Source organism: Bos taurus, chromosome X (assembly GCF_002263795.3).
Source record: "Bos taurus isolate L1 Dominette 01449 registration number 42190680 breed Hereford chromosome X, ARS-UCD2.0, whole genome shotgun sequence".
Taxonomy (NCBI): domain Eukaryota; kingdom Metazoa; phylum Chordata; class Mammalia; order Artiodactyla; family Bovidae; genus Bos; species Bos taurus.
Genome location: NC_037357.1, coordinates 67,508,733 through 67,524,163, shown reverse-complemented (window position 1 = coordinate 67,524,163; position 15,431 = coordinate 67,508,733). Strand labels below are relative to the sequence as shown.

General features: G+C 33.7%; 1 protein-coding gene across 4 annotated transcripts in view; it reads left to right on the top strand.

Moving 5' to 3' along the window:
* LOC101903477 (uncharacterized) overlaps positions 1-15,431 on the top strand; it is a 461,195-nt gene that overhangs the window by 381,325 nt on the left and 64,439 nt on the right. For 3 of the 4 annotated variants that reach the window (XM_059883702.1, XM_024988550.2, XM_024988549.2), the window contains one exon: positions 15,018-15,139. In XM_059883702.1, the coding sequence (XP_059739685.1) occupies positions 15,018-15,139 (122 nt within the window). Of the gene's footprint in view, positions 1-8,110; positions 8,341-15,017; positions 15,140-15,431 lie in introns of those variants that run through there. The other variant, XM_059883703.1, reaches the window with a different exon arrangement.

Here is a 15,431-nt window from a genome sequence, read left to right as displayed (position 1 = left end):
ATCTGATGTCTTCTTTGGAGAAATGTCTGTTTAGTTCTTTGGTTCATTTTTTGACTGGGTCATTATTTTTTCTCGTATTGAGCTACATGAGCTACTTGTATATTTTTGAGGTTAATTCTTTGTCAGTTGCTTTGTTTTCTATTATTTTCTCACATTCTGAAGGCTACCTTTTCACCTTGCTTATTGTTTCCTTCGTGTGCAAAAGCTTTTAAGTTTAATTAGGTCCCACTTGTTTATTTTTTATTTTTATTTCCATTACTCTGGGAAGTGGGTCATAGAGGATCTTGCTATGATTTATGTCAGAGAGTCTTCTGCCTATGTTTTCCCCTAAGAGTTTTATAGTTTCTGGTCTTATATTTAGATCTTTAATCCATTTTGAGTTTATTTTTGTGTATGGTGTTAGGAAGTGTTCTAGTTTCATTCTTTTACAAGTGGTTGACCAGTTTTCCCAGCATCACTTGTTAAAGAGATTATCTTTTAGCCATTGTATATTTTTGCCTCCTTTGTCAAAGATAAGTTGTCCATAGGTGTGTGGATTTATCTCTGGGGTCTCTATTTTGTTCCATTGATCTATATTTCTGTCTTTGTGCCAGTACCATACTGTCTTGATGACTGTAGCTTTGTAGTGTAGTCTGAAGTCAGGTACGTTGATTGCTCCAGTTCTTTTCTTCTTTCTCAAGATTGCTTTAGCTATTCAAGATTTTTTGTGTTTCTGTACAAATTGTGAAATTATTTGTTCTAGTAAAGTTGCAGAATATAAAACTAATACACATAAATCCCTTGCATTCCTGTGTTAGTATTGCATATTAACAATGAGAAAACAGAAAGAGAACTTAAAGAAACCATCCCATTCACCATTGCAGTGAAAAGATTAAAATACTTAGGAATGAATTTACCTAAAGAACAAAAGATATATATATATATATATATATGTGTGTGTGTGTGTGTGTGTGTGTGTGTATATATATACATACATACATATATATACATATATATATTTAAAAAATTGATGAAAGAAATCAAAGATGACACAAATAGATGGAGAGATATACCATGTTCTTGGATTTGAAGAAACAATATAGTGAAGATGAGTATACTACTCAAAGCAATCTATAGATTCAACACAATCCCTATCAAGCTTTGGATATATTTTGCCCTTCTTTATTTAGATCCTTGAGGTAAGAGTTTAGATTATTAATCTGACACTTCTTTTCTAACATAAACATTTAGTGGCATAAATTCCTTCTTCAATGCTGCTTTAGCTATGTCTCACATATATTTATATGTTGTATTTTAATTTAGTTAATTGTATTTTTATTTCCTTTGAGTCTTGTTCTTTAACTCAATGATCATTTATGAATGTGTTGCTTTTTTTTCCCAAATGTGTAGTGATTTTTGCTATCTTTATGTTTTTGATTGCTAATTTGATTCCATTTGTCCAATTCGGAGTACAGAAATGTTTTTTTTCTCCCTTTCCCTCTGCATTTGCAATATAATTACCTTGAATATTTCCTCTATATACCATGAGAACCACTTAAGACAGTGATCTAATTTTTACTTCATTCATCAACATAATTTAGAAAAGTCAAGAAAATGAATACCCTTATATTTAATCCATAATTTTATATTCCAATTATTCTTTATTTCTAATGTTCCAACATTACTTCTTTTATCATTTATTTTCACCTTTTTAATTTGAAAGTCACATCTCGTGATTTTCATTTGCATTTCCCAGATGATTAGTGATGTTGAGCACCTTTTTATATACCTGTTGGCCATCTGTATGTCTTTGTAAAATTGTCTAATCAGTTATTCTGCCTATATTTAAACTGGATTCTTTGCCTTTTGCCTACTGAGTTGTATGAATGCATTATATGTTTTGAATATTAACTCCTTATTAGATACATTATTTGCAAATATTTTCTCTTTTCATAAGTTGCCTTTTGTTGATGGTTTCCATTTTTGTTCAGAAGATTTTTATTTTGATGAATTTAACTTAATTTTTGTCTTTGTTACCTTTGCTTTTGGTGTCTAATCCAAAAAATCTTTGCCAAGGCTAATGTCAAAGTGCTTGAACCTTGTGTTTTATATAGAAGTTTTATAGTTCAGGAATTAAATTTAAGTTTTTAATCCATTTTGAATTTATTTTTGTGCCTGGTGTAGGAAAGGGGTTTATTTTCATTCCTTTGCATGTGGAAGTCCACTTTTCTTAATATTATATATGTTTTATAAATTAAGGATTTCTTTTATTTTAATATGAACAGTATTTCCTTGAAATAACAATATATTTTCCCCCACTGGGCAAAAAAAGAAAAGTATTATAATGACACATGAAAATTATTTCAAAGTACCTGCAAAAGAAACCAACACAACACTGTAAAAATAAGAAGAAAAATTCCTAATACTATATATTAAAGGGACTATTCCTTCCCCATCATTTATTCTTGACTCCTTTGTCATAAATTAATTGACCATATGTACATGGGTTTATTTCTGGACTCTACTCTGTTCCATTCATTTGTGTGTTTTTACATCATACCATTTTGATTACTATAGTTTTGTGACTATAGTTTGATATCAGGAAGTGTGATGCTTCCACCTATGTTCTTATTTCTTAAGATTGCTTTGGCTATTTGCAATCTTCTATGGTTCCATGCAAGCTTTAGTATTTTTTTTCCTATTTCTGTAAAAAATACCACTTGAATTTTGATAGGGATTGCATTATATCAATAGATTGCATTGATTACTATCGAAATTTAATGATATTAATTATTCCAATCCATGAGCAAGGAATAACATTTCATTTATTTATGTCTTCTTCACTTTCTTTCATCAACATCTTACAGTTTACAACGCACAGATCATTCACCTCTTTGGTTAAACTTATTCTAAATTATTTTATTCTTTCTAATGCTTTTATTTACAGTTTCATATTAGGATTGTTTTCTTTATTTCTCTTTCTAATAATTCATTTATATATATGTAGAAATGCACAGATTTTTGTATGGTAATTTTGTATTCCATAAGATTATTGGTATAGATTTGAGAGTTGGACTATAAAGAAAACTGAGCGCCAAAGAATCGATGTGGTAAAAGAATTGAAATGTGGTGTTGGAGAAGATTCTTGAGAGTCCCTTGGACTGCAAGGAAATCCAACCACTCAATCCTAAAGGAAATCAGTCCTGAATATTCATTGGAAGGACTGATGCTGAAACTCCAATACTTTGGCCACCTGATGCAAAGAACTGACTCATTTGAAAAGACCCTGATGCTGTGAAAGATTGAAAGTGGTAGGAGAAGGTGACGACAGAGGATGAAATGGTTGGATGGCATCACTGACTCAATGGACATGAGTTTTAGTAGGCTCCAGGAGTTGGTGATGGACAGGGAAGTCCATGTGTCTCAGATGAAGATATAAGATTTATATATATATATATATATATAGTTTTACTGGAGTGAGGGTGATCATAGGATTTTTATTCTTCAATTTGTTAAAGTAGTGTATCACATTGCTTGATTTACAAATGTTGAGCTGTCTTTGTGACTCTGAAATTAATGTAATTTGATCATGATATATGATCATTTTTATATATTTTTCAATTCAGTTTGCTATATATATATAATATTCCACTATGTATATATGTATATATTATCAGATAAATAATATATGATTATATACATATATAATTATATACATGTATATACATGTTATGAATGTGTATATTAATTATGTTGTTCTTTAGTCAGTAAGTTGTGTCTGACTCTTGCAACCCCATGAACTGTCACCTGCCAAGCTCCTCTGCCCATCAGATTTCCCAGACAAGAATGCTGGAATGGATTGCCATTTCCTTCTTCAGGGGATCTTCCTAACACAGAGTCAAACCTGCACTGACCCATCAAGGAAGCCCACATATTAATTATGTATATATGTATATATTTACATATATGTAATTATATATGTATATAATCTCACAACTTTTTTGATTCATCTGTTACTTCTATATCTTGGCTATTTTAAATGTTGCTGCTATGAACACTGGGGTACATGTGTCTTTTTGAATTACTGTCTTTGTTTCCATTGATGTAAACTCAGAAACAGAATTGCCAGATCATATGATAGTTCTGCAGTTTCCCAGGTGGCATCCGTGGTAAAGAGCCCACCTGCCAATGCAGGTGACATAAGAGACTTGGGTTCAATCCCTGAGTTGGGAAGATCCCCTGGAGGAGAACATGGCAACCCATTGCAGTATTCTTGCCTGGAGAACCCCATGGGCCAAGGATCCTGGCAGGCTCTAGTCCATAGGGTCACAAAGAGTCAGAAACAACTGAAGCGACTTAGTACATGATAGTTCTGTTTTAGTTTTGGAATAGACTCCATTCTATTTTCCATTGTGACTGCACCAATTTACATTCTCACCAACAGTTTACTACTGTTTGAGTTTCTTCTCATCCTAACCATCTCGATTTTATTTTTGTATATGGTGTGGAAAATGTTCTAATTTCATTCTTTTGCACATAGCTGTCCACTATTCCCAGCAACACTTATTGAAAAGACTATCTTTTCCCATTGTATAACCTTCCTTCCATTGTCATATTATTTGACCATAAGTTCATGGGTTTATTTCAAGGTGGTCTATTCTGTTCCATTGATCTGTGTGTAGATTTTTGTGTCAGTATGATATTATTTTGATTACTGTAGCTTTGTATTATAATCTGAAGTCAGACAGCATGATATCCCCCCAAATTTGTTCCTTTTTCTCAAGATTCCTTTGAATATTTGGGATCATTTGTGATCTATACAAATTTTAGGAACTCTTTGTTCTAGTTCTGTGGGAAAAAAATGTCGTGGGTTTTTGGTAGAGATAGCATTATTTGTGTAGATTACTTTGTGTACTATGGCCATTTTAACAACATTAATTCTTCTAATCCATGAATATATGATATCTTTCCATTTGCATGTATAATATTCAATTTCTTTCACAAATATTTTATAGCTTTCAGAGTATATGTCTTTCAATTCCTTGATTAAATTTATTCCTAGTTTATTTTTTATCATTTTTGATGCAGTTGTAAAAGGTATTATTTTCTTGTATTATCTTTCTGATAGTTCATTATTAGTGATAGAAAAGCAACAAATTTTGTATATTAATCATGTATCCTATAGCATTACTGGATTCATTTATTAGTTTCAATAGGGTTTTGGTGGAGATTTTAAAGTTTTCTGTATATAGTATCATGTTATCTGAAAATAATGACAGTTTTACTTATTCCTTTCCAATTTGGAATGTATTTTATTGCTTTTTCTTATCTGACTGCTGTAGCTGAGATTTCCAATAATATGTTAAATGAAAATACCAGCATCCTTATCTTTTACCTGATTTTATAGGAAGTGATGAAATCTTTTCACCATTGAGTATGATATTAGATGTAGGTGTTTCATAAATGGCCTTTTAGGCTGAGACATTAATGAGTGTTTTTATCATATTACCAATAACAACATCAATGAGAGTTTTTATTATATATCAGAGTTGAATTTTGTCAAAAGCTTTTTTGACATCTATTGAGGTGATCATAGGATTTTTATTCTTCAATTTGTTAAAGTAGTGTATCACATTGCTTGATTTACAAATGTTTAGCTGTCCTTGTGACTCTGAAATTAATGCAACTTGATTATATAATAATTTTTATATATTTTTGGATTCAGTTTGTTAATATTTTTAAGGTTCTTTCATTTGTATTCATCAAAGACATTGACCTGTAGTTTTCTTTCTTTCTTTTTTTTTTTTTTCCTAGTGTCTTTTTCTTATTTTGATAGCAAGGTAACGGTGACTTCATAAGGTGAATTTCGGCGTGTTTCCACTGCTTCAATTTTTTGGAATGGCTTGAAGAAAGATATTAGTGTTTCCTTTTATGTTTGGTAGAGTTCCTCTCTGAAGCTGCTCAGTCCTTAACTTTTTTCTGATGGAATTATATATTACGAATCCAGTATGACTACTAGTGAACAGTCTGCTCTAATTGCCTGTTTCTTCTTGACTCTGTCTTGTCAGGTTGTATAATTCTAGAAATTTGTCCATTTCTTCTAGTTTGTCCAATGTGTTGGCATATAACCATTCATAGTACTCTCTTATGAGTTTTTATACCTCTGTGGTATTAGTATTTGATTATTCTTATGTATTTCTTATTTGGATTATTTTACTGCTCTCTCTTCTTCATGAGACTAGCTAAGGGTTTGGCACTTTTGTTATTTTCCAAAAAGATCGAATGGTTTCATTGTTCTTTGGTTCTATTATTTTTCTATTTTATTATTTCCTCTCTGATCTTTACTGTTTTCTTCTTTCTGCTAACTTTTTTTTTTTTTTCCTAATTCCTTTAGGTGGTATGTTAAGCTGTTTGAGATTTTTCTTCTTTCCTAACGTAGGCCTATATCACTAGAACTTCTTTTCTTGCATCACATAGATTTTGGAAAGTTATTTTTCCTTTTTCATTTGTCTCGAGGTATATTGTGAAATGATCTTTGATTTCATCATTAACAAACTGATATTTTAGTAGCATGTTTAGTCTCCATGTTTTGTTTTTTCCAGTTTCCTTCCTGTGATTGATTTCGAATTTCATACCATTGTAGTTGGAAAATCTAAACTTGATATAACGTCTGTCCTCTTGACCTTGTTGAGATTTCTTTTGTTACTAAACATGTCATCTATCCTGATGAACATTTTGTGTACACTTGAAAAGAGTTTATATTCTGCTATTTTGAGATGGAATATCCTGTAGATAATAAATATCTGATCCAACTGGTCGAATTTATCATTTAAGGCTCAGTTCAGCTCAATAGCTCAATCATGTCTGACTCTTTGCCAGCCCATGGACTGCAGCATGCCAGGCCTCCCTGTCCATCACCAACTCCAGGAGTTTACTCAAACTCACATCCATTGAGTCAGTGATGGCATCCAACCATCTCATCCTCTGTCATCCCCTTCTCCTAACACCTTCAAACTTTCCCAGCATCAGGGACTTTTCTAGTGAGTCAGTTCTTTGCATAAGGTTGCCAAAGTATTGGAGTTTCAGCTTCAGCCTCAGTCCTTTCACTGAATATTCAGAACTGATTTCCTTTAGGATGGACTGGTTGGATCGCCTTGCAGTCCAAGGGACTCTCAAGAGCCTTCTCCAACACCACAGTTAAAAAACATCAATTCTTTGGCACTCAGCTTTCTTTATAGTCCAGATCTCACATCCATACATGACTACTGGAAAAACGGTAGCTTTGACTATACGGACTTTGTTGGCAAAGTAATGTCTTTGCTTTGTAATATGCTATCTAGGTTGGTCATAACTTTTCTTCCAAGGAGCAAGTGTCTTTCAATTTCATGGCTGCAGTAACCATCTGCAGTGATTTTGGAGCTCCCAAAAATAAACTCTTTCACTGTTTCCATTGCTTCTCCATCTATTTTCCATGAAGTGATGGGACCAGATGCCATGACTTTAGTTTCCTGAATGTTGAGTTTTACCCCAGATTTTTCACTCTATTTCAGTTTCATCAAGAGGAACTTTAGTTCTTCTACAGTTTCTGCCATAAGGATGGTGTTATCTGCATAACTGAGTTTATTAATATTTCCTCCCAGCAATCCTGATTCCAGCTTGTGCTTCATCTAGCCCAGCATTTCTCATTATGTACTCTACGTATAAGTTAAATAAGCAATATGACAATATACAGCCTTGATGTACTCCTTTCCCAATTTGGAACCAGTCTGTTGTTCCATGTCCAGTTCTAACTGTTGCTTCCTGACCTGCATACAGATTTGTCAAGAGGCAGATCAAGTGGTCTGGTATTCCCATCTCTTTCAGAATTTTCCACAGTTTATTGTGATCCACAGAGTCAAAGGTTTTGCATAGTCAATAAAGCAGAAGTAGATGTTTATCTGAAACTCTCTTGCTTTTTTTGATGATCCAACGGATGTTTGCAAGTTGTTCTCTGGTTCCTCTGCGTTTTCTAAATCTAGCATGAACCTCTGTAAGTTCACGGGTCATGTACTGTTGAGCCCTGGCTTGAAGAATTTTGAGCATTATTTTGATAGTGTGTGAGATGAGTGCAATTGTGCTGTAGTTTGGACTTTCTTTGGCATTGCCTTTCTTCAGGATTGAAATGAAAACTGATCTTTTCCAGTCCTGTGGCCACTGCTGAGTTTTCCAAATTTGTTGGGATATTGAACGCAGCACCTTCACAGCATCATTTTTCAGGATTTGAAATAGCTCAACTGGAATTCCATCACCTCCACTAGCTTTGTTCATAGTGATGCTTCCTAAGGCCCACTTGACTTCACATTCCAGGATGTCTGGTTCCAGGTGAGTGATCACACCATTGTGATTATCTGGGTCATGAAGATCTTTTTTGTACAGTTCTTCTGTGTATTCTTGCCACCTCTTCTTAATATCTTCTGCTTCTGTTAAGTCCATACTATTTCTGTCCTTTATTGTGCCCATCTTTGCATGAAATGTTTCCTTGGGATTTCTACTTTTCTTGAAGAGATCTCTAGTCTTTCCCATTTTATTGTTTTCCTCTATTTCTTTGCATTGATCACTGAGGAAGGCTTTCTTATTTCTCCTTACTATTCTTTGAAACTCTGCATTCAGATGGGTATATCTTTCCTTTTCTCCTTTGCCTTTTGCTTCTCTTCTTTTCACAGCTGTTTGTAAGACCTCCTCAGACAATCATTTTGCTTTTTTGCATTTCTTTTTCTTGGGGATAGTCTTGATCCCTGCTTCCCGTAGTTACATGAACCTCTGTCCATACTTCTCCATGCACTCTGTCTATCAGATTTAATCTCTTGAATCTATTTCTCACTTCCACTGTATAATCATAAGGGATTTGATTTAGGATATACCTGAATGATCTAGTGGTTTTCCCTACTTTCTTCAATTTCAGTCTGAATTTGGCAATAAGGATATCATGGCCTGAGCCACAGTCAGCTCCCCATCTTGTTTTTGCTGACTATATAGAGCTTCTCTATACAGAAGAAATAGAGTGGCCATCATAGTCAACAAAAGAGTCTGAAATGCAGTACTTGGATGCAATCTCAAAAATGATAGAATGATCTCTGCTCATTTACAGGGCAAACCATTCAATATCTTACTAATCCAAGTCTATGCCCCAACCAGTAATGTTGAAGAATCTGAAGTTGAATGGTTCTATGAAGACCTACAAGACCTAGAACTAACACCAATAAAAGATATCCTTTTCTTTATAGGGGACTGGAATGCAAAATAGGAATTCAAGAAATACCTGGAGTAACTGGTAAATTTGGCCTTGCAGTACAGAATGAAGCAGGGCAAAGGCTAATAAAGTTTTGCCAAGAAAACGCACTGGTCATTTAAGACTATTATTTCCTTATTTTCTGTCAGGATAATCTGTCCATTGATATAAATGGGATGTTAAAGTTCCCTACTATTTTTGTATTACTGTCAATTTTCCCCTTTATATCTGCTAATATTTACTTTATATATTTAGGTTTTCTTATATTAGTTGCATATGTGTTAATGACTGTTACATTCTCTTCTTGTGTTAACCCTCTTATCATTATACCCTTCTTTCTGTAGATTTTGTTTTAAACTCTATTTTGTCTAATCAAGAGTTACTTATCCCTACTTTCTTATCACTTCCATTTTCTTAAAACATCTTTTTCCATACCCTCACTTTCAGTCTGTGTGTGACCTTAGCTCTGAAGTGAATCTCTTGGGAGCTGCATATTGGTTGATCTTTGTTTTTTATCCAGTCATTCATCCTATATATTTTGATTAGAACATTTAGTCTATTGACATGTAAAGTGATTATTGGTAGACATGTAATTTTTGTCATTTTGTTACTTGTGTTTTTGTTTGCTTTTGTAGTTCATCTCTGTTCTTTTTGTCTCCTTTTATTTTCTTCCCTTGTGTTCCTTTCTCTTTAGTTTTTCTGTATTTGATATGCAGTTACCATTGGGCTCATATATATTGACTTATTAGTATATCTATGACTTACCTGGTGGCTCAGTGGTAAAGAATCCACCTGCCTGTGCAGGAGCCATGGATTCAATCCCTAGTTGGGAAGATTCCCTGGAGAAGAAAATGGCAACCCACTTCAGTATTCTTGCCTGGGAAATCCCGTGGACAGAGGAGCCTGGTGGACTACAGTCCATGATGTCACAAACGAGTTGGGCATGACTTAGTGACTAAACAACAACAACATAACTGGATTTGCATGTTTTTAATTACTAGCCATTTAAGTTCAAGCACTCTAAAAGTTATACATTTTTATTTCACCCTACATGTTTTTGGTGTCATATTTTACATCTTCATATTTATTCCATCATTCTTCATTGATGAGCTCTTTTAGATTTTTGCTTATTCTATAAGTTTTTTTTATCTCTCTTTCAAATATAAATGATAATCTTGCTAGGTAGATTATCCTGGGTTGCTTCTTTCAGCACTTTGAATGTATCATGCCATTGCCTTCTGTCCTCCAAAATTTCTTCAAAAAAAGCAGCTGATAACCATATGTGGATTACTTTGTATATGACTTTATTTTTCTCTAGATGCCTTCAAAATTATCTCTTAATCTGTAACTTTTGGCATTTTGGTTATGTTATGTCTTGGTATGGGTTCATTATGTTTGGGACTCTCTGTTCTTCCTGTATATAGATATATGTTTCCTCTTTCAGGTTTGGGAACTTTTCAGCTATAGTTTCACCAAATATATTTTTGATCCTTTTCTCTCTCTCTTCTCTTTCTGGAACCCATATAAAGCAAATGTTGGTACACTGAATGTTTTTTCAGAGTTCCTGTAAATGGTTCTCATTTTTTAATTTGTTTTTCTTATTGCTGTTCTAAAGGAGTGATTTCCATTTTTCTATATTCCAGATCTCATTCATTTCTCAGTGTCACCTAGTATGTTGTTAATTCATTCTTGTCTATTCTTTCCTTTCCGTTAATATACTCTTCAGTTCTGACTGGTTCCTTTATTATTTTCTAACTACTTGTTAAAATTCTGTGTGTATTTTTTTTCCATAATTCTGTTAGCATTCTTATTGCTAATACTTTTATTTTGCTTAAAAGTGTAGGCTCTTGGACTCAATCAGAAAGTCCTTGGAATTCATCTAGTACAGAGAATGGCAAACTTTTTCTGTAAAAGACTAAACCTTAAATATCTGTTGCTTACCAGGTCAAATACACAATGTTCTCAACTGTTGAAAAAATTATTCTCACTGATGAGATAATGGATGTTACATTTTACCTTTTTATATAAAATGTGAAAAATTTCTGTTGCTCTTAGGCCATACAAAAACATGGTGAGCTAGATTTGACCCATGGGAATAGTTTGTTAGTCCCTCATCTTGCTCGTGTCATCTTAAACTGGGCTAGACTTAGAGTGCCTGTTGAAAATACTTGGATATTATAACTTATTTCCTTGACTTTAAATTGTAATTGGGAAATCTTAGTAGTGATGCTTTCCCAAAGTAAGCCTCTAGTGAAATGTACAATGTACAATGATGGAGCTACTTTTCAAACAGACCACTGAAGAGTCAAACTCCATTGAAGAGTCAGATTCCTTTAAAAAATAAAGGGGTTCCTTGCCATGCTCTCTCCCTATTCCCTTTAAACTCCTTGCTGCTGCTGCTGCTGCTAAGTCACTTCAGTCATGTCCGACTCTGTGTGATCCCATAGACGGCAGCCCACCAGGCTCCCCAGTCCCTGAGATTCTCCAGGCAAGAATACTGGAGTGGGTTGCCATTTCCTTCTCCAAAGCATGAAAGTGAAAAGTAAAGTGAAGTCGCTCAGTCGTGTCCGACTCTTAGCGACCCCATGGACTGCAGCCCACCAGGCTCCTCCGTCCATGGGATTTTCCAGGCAAGAGTACTGGAGTGGGTTGCCATTGCCTTCTCCATTTAAACTCCTTACTTAAGTCCTAAAATACTTAATACTGTGCATATCACAGATTATGATTTTTTTCATGTAATTTTATTAAATATTAACCATGATGGTTTTTACTTTTTTGTTTGTTTGTTTTTGTTTTAATTTTATTTTATTTTTAAACTTTACATAATTGTATTAGTTTTGCCAAATATCAAAATGAATCCACCACAGGTATACACGTGTTCCCCATCCTGAACCCTCCTCCCAGTTTTTACTTTTTTAAAAAAACCTGATTTTGGAGGGGAAAAGCTATATATGGAGTATAATATAGGTCATTTTAGGTGTTTTATGCCAGATTTTTCCTTAACATAGTACAATGTTCTTTTGGAAAGTGTAGAAGCATGATGTATATATTTCCTCAGGAGACTAGGTATACTAATAAATCATATACATGACAAGATGTTAGTTATCAACCTATGAAGGCAGATATTATTTGTTTAAATTTAGATAATGTCTAATTGAATAAAATTTGCTGTACTTTCCCTAACCCTTTTTGTCTTGACTTTCAAAATAATGAAAACTAGTGACAGAACAATCATAATTGAAATCCATTACTGTGATTTGAGAATAGGAGTCAAAGTAGTTCTGAGTATTTGCACTTATAGATCAGTGTTTAGAAGCACATGAAAATTGTTTGCTATATACCTCACCTAAGATGTGGAAGTTTCAAAATTTCTCATACTTTTGCTTTATAAATAAAACCACCCATCTTTTTAATATCTGTTAATAATTTACATTATTTGTCTTTATCTTTTATTTTGAATTAGTGTTTTCTCTTAAATACTATCTAATTTGAGTCTCACAATTACTGACTGGAATAGGAGATTACAAAAATGTTACTATAATTAATTCTATAGTATTTTAAAACTTGAGTATTTTTTTCTTATATTGTATTTAAATAACACGTTGTTTAAATCCATTATTTTTTACTTAAGTTTTGTTGGAAGATGGAATATATCTCTTTACATAGATAAAATTATTTTTTGATCATTTTTCAACTCTTCTTTTTTCCTTTTCTTGGACTACTTCTTCACCTAAGTCTCATTTATTATGTATGTTCTACTTTGAGGTTAACAATAATATATTAACAACAATTTTGATGTCTTATGAAGGACCTTTTCATTGTTTTGTTTTCTTCTTCTAGAATTATTTTTTTAATTAATTAATTTTAATTGGAGGATAGTTACTTCATGATATTGTGATGATTTTTGCCATATATCACCATGAATCAGCTGCAGGAATACATATGAACCCCCCATCCTGAACCCCCCACTTCTCTCCCCACCTTATCCCTCTGGATTATCCCAGGGTACCAGCTTTGGGTGCCCTGCTTCATGCATCGAACTTGCACTTTTCTTCTATTTTACATATGGTAATGTATATATTTCAATGCTATTCTCTCAAGGAACAGATCCCCACTCATACTGGCTTGAACAAAAAATGGGCCAAAGAACTAAACAGACAGTTCTCCAAAGAAGACATACAGATGGCTAACAAACACATGAAAGGATGCTCAAAATCACTCATTATCAGAGAAATGCAAATCAAAACCACAATGCGGTACCATCTCACGCTGGTCAGAATGGCTGCTATCAAAAAATCCACAAACAATAAATGCTGGAGCGGGCACTGTTGGGAAGAATGCAAACTAGTACAGCCACTATGGAGAACAGTGTGGAGATTCCTTAAAAAAACTGGAAATAGAACTGCCATACGACCTAGCAATCCCACTGCTGGGCATACAGAAACCAGATTTGAAAGAGACACGTGTCCCCCAATGTTCATCGACATATTGTTTACAATAGCCAGGACATGGAAGCAACCTAGATGTCCATCGGCAGATGAATGGATAAGAAAGCTTTGGTACATATACACAATGGAATATTACTCAGCTATTGAAAAGAATGCATTTGAATCAGTTCTAATGAGATGGATGAAACTGGAGCCTATTATACAGAGTGAAATAAGTCAGAAAGAATAACATCAATATAGTATATTAACGCATATATATGGAATTTAGAAAGATGGTAATGATGACCCTATATGCGAGACAGCAAAAGAGACACAGAGACAAAGAACAGACTTTTGGACTCTGTGGGAGAAGGTGAGGGTGGGATGATTTGAGACAATATCATTGAAACATGTATAATACCATATGTGAAATAGATCACCAGTCTAAGTTTGATGCATGAAATAGGGCACTCAAAGCTGATGTACTGGGACAACCCAGAGGGATGGGATGGGGAGGGAGGTGGGTGGGGAATTTGGGATGGAGGACACATGTACACCTCCATCATAATCAATCAGAATATGACTGATTCATGTCAATGTATGGCCAAAACCACCACAATATTGTAAAGTAATTAGCCTCCAATTAAAATAAATCAATTAATTTTTTAAAAAGGAAAAATGGTAAAAAACATTAAGTCAAGGATCTTGATTACCTTAGAGAGCTCAAGGGAAGAAAGTAAAATTAATACTTAGTAGGAACTGGAATTAAGAGCTCAGGTAGAAAATATATCCATCTGTTTCTCTAGAGGCATATGATCCTTTGTTTCTACTTCCTTAATGTATTGATATTTTATTATTTACACTCTCTACACTTTTTTTTTTTTTTAGTTCTCTAAGGATATGCCAGACATTACTTCTTCATACTGCCCCTGATTGCCTGTCCTTATTTCAAGCAACCAGAAGGAAAAAAAAAAAAAGAACTATTCTGAATTTTAACTATAACTCTGCAGGAAAAAAAATCTTATTGCCCCAATTTGTGTCAAACGCCAATTACTCCAAGGCAACATAGCGCCAATGAGGCATTTGGGGATGGACATTAGTTTATGGAAAAGTAGAGGCTAAGAAGATATCTCACAATGTATCTAGCATATTTCCTTTTATACTTAAATGCTATTTCTGAAGTTTTATTTTGAAAAATGTTTTCATTATACCTTTCCCTTAAACATAAGTGCAGATAATGAAGTGACACTGTTCCCACAATCAAAATACCTAAATGTGCTATGTTTCACATTAAATGTAACTAAGAAATTGTAACTTTGTTTATGATTTATTTTGCTTTGCAGCCAATAACTGCAACTAATTCACCCATTGAACGTATATTTCACCTTCAAGATGTGCCCCTTCCAAATGAAACAGTACCTAATAGATTTGGATATTTTTCTCTAGAAAGCCTCTGCACCCAAAGGTAAGTTTCACTGATAATCAAGTCTATATACATGTAATCTTAACTTGGAGTAGAATATAGAATTAGTAATTCTTCTACCATATTTTAGCATAATATTCAGTTTTCAAAATAATGATGCACTGACTGGATAAGGACAAGAGAATAGTATATTGCAAGGAAGTATCATATTCAGGTGAGTACTTTCAGGTACACTGGAAAACAGTTAATATGAAGGTAAATGCAAGTGAATGTAAAATCTACCTACACTGATTTTCTTCTGATTTGTTCACAAGAAGCATAATGATGCCACACG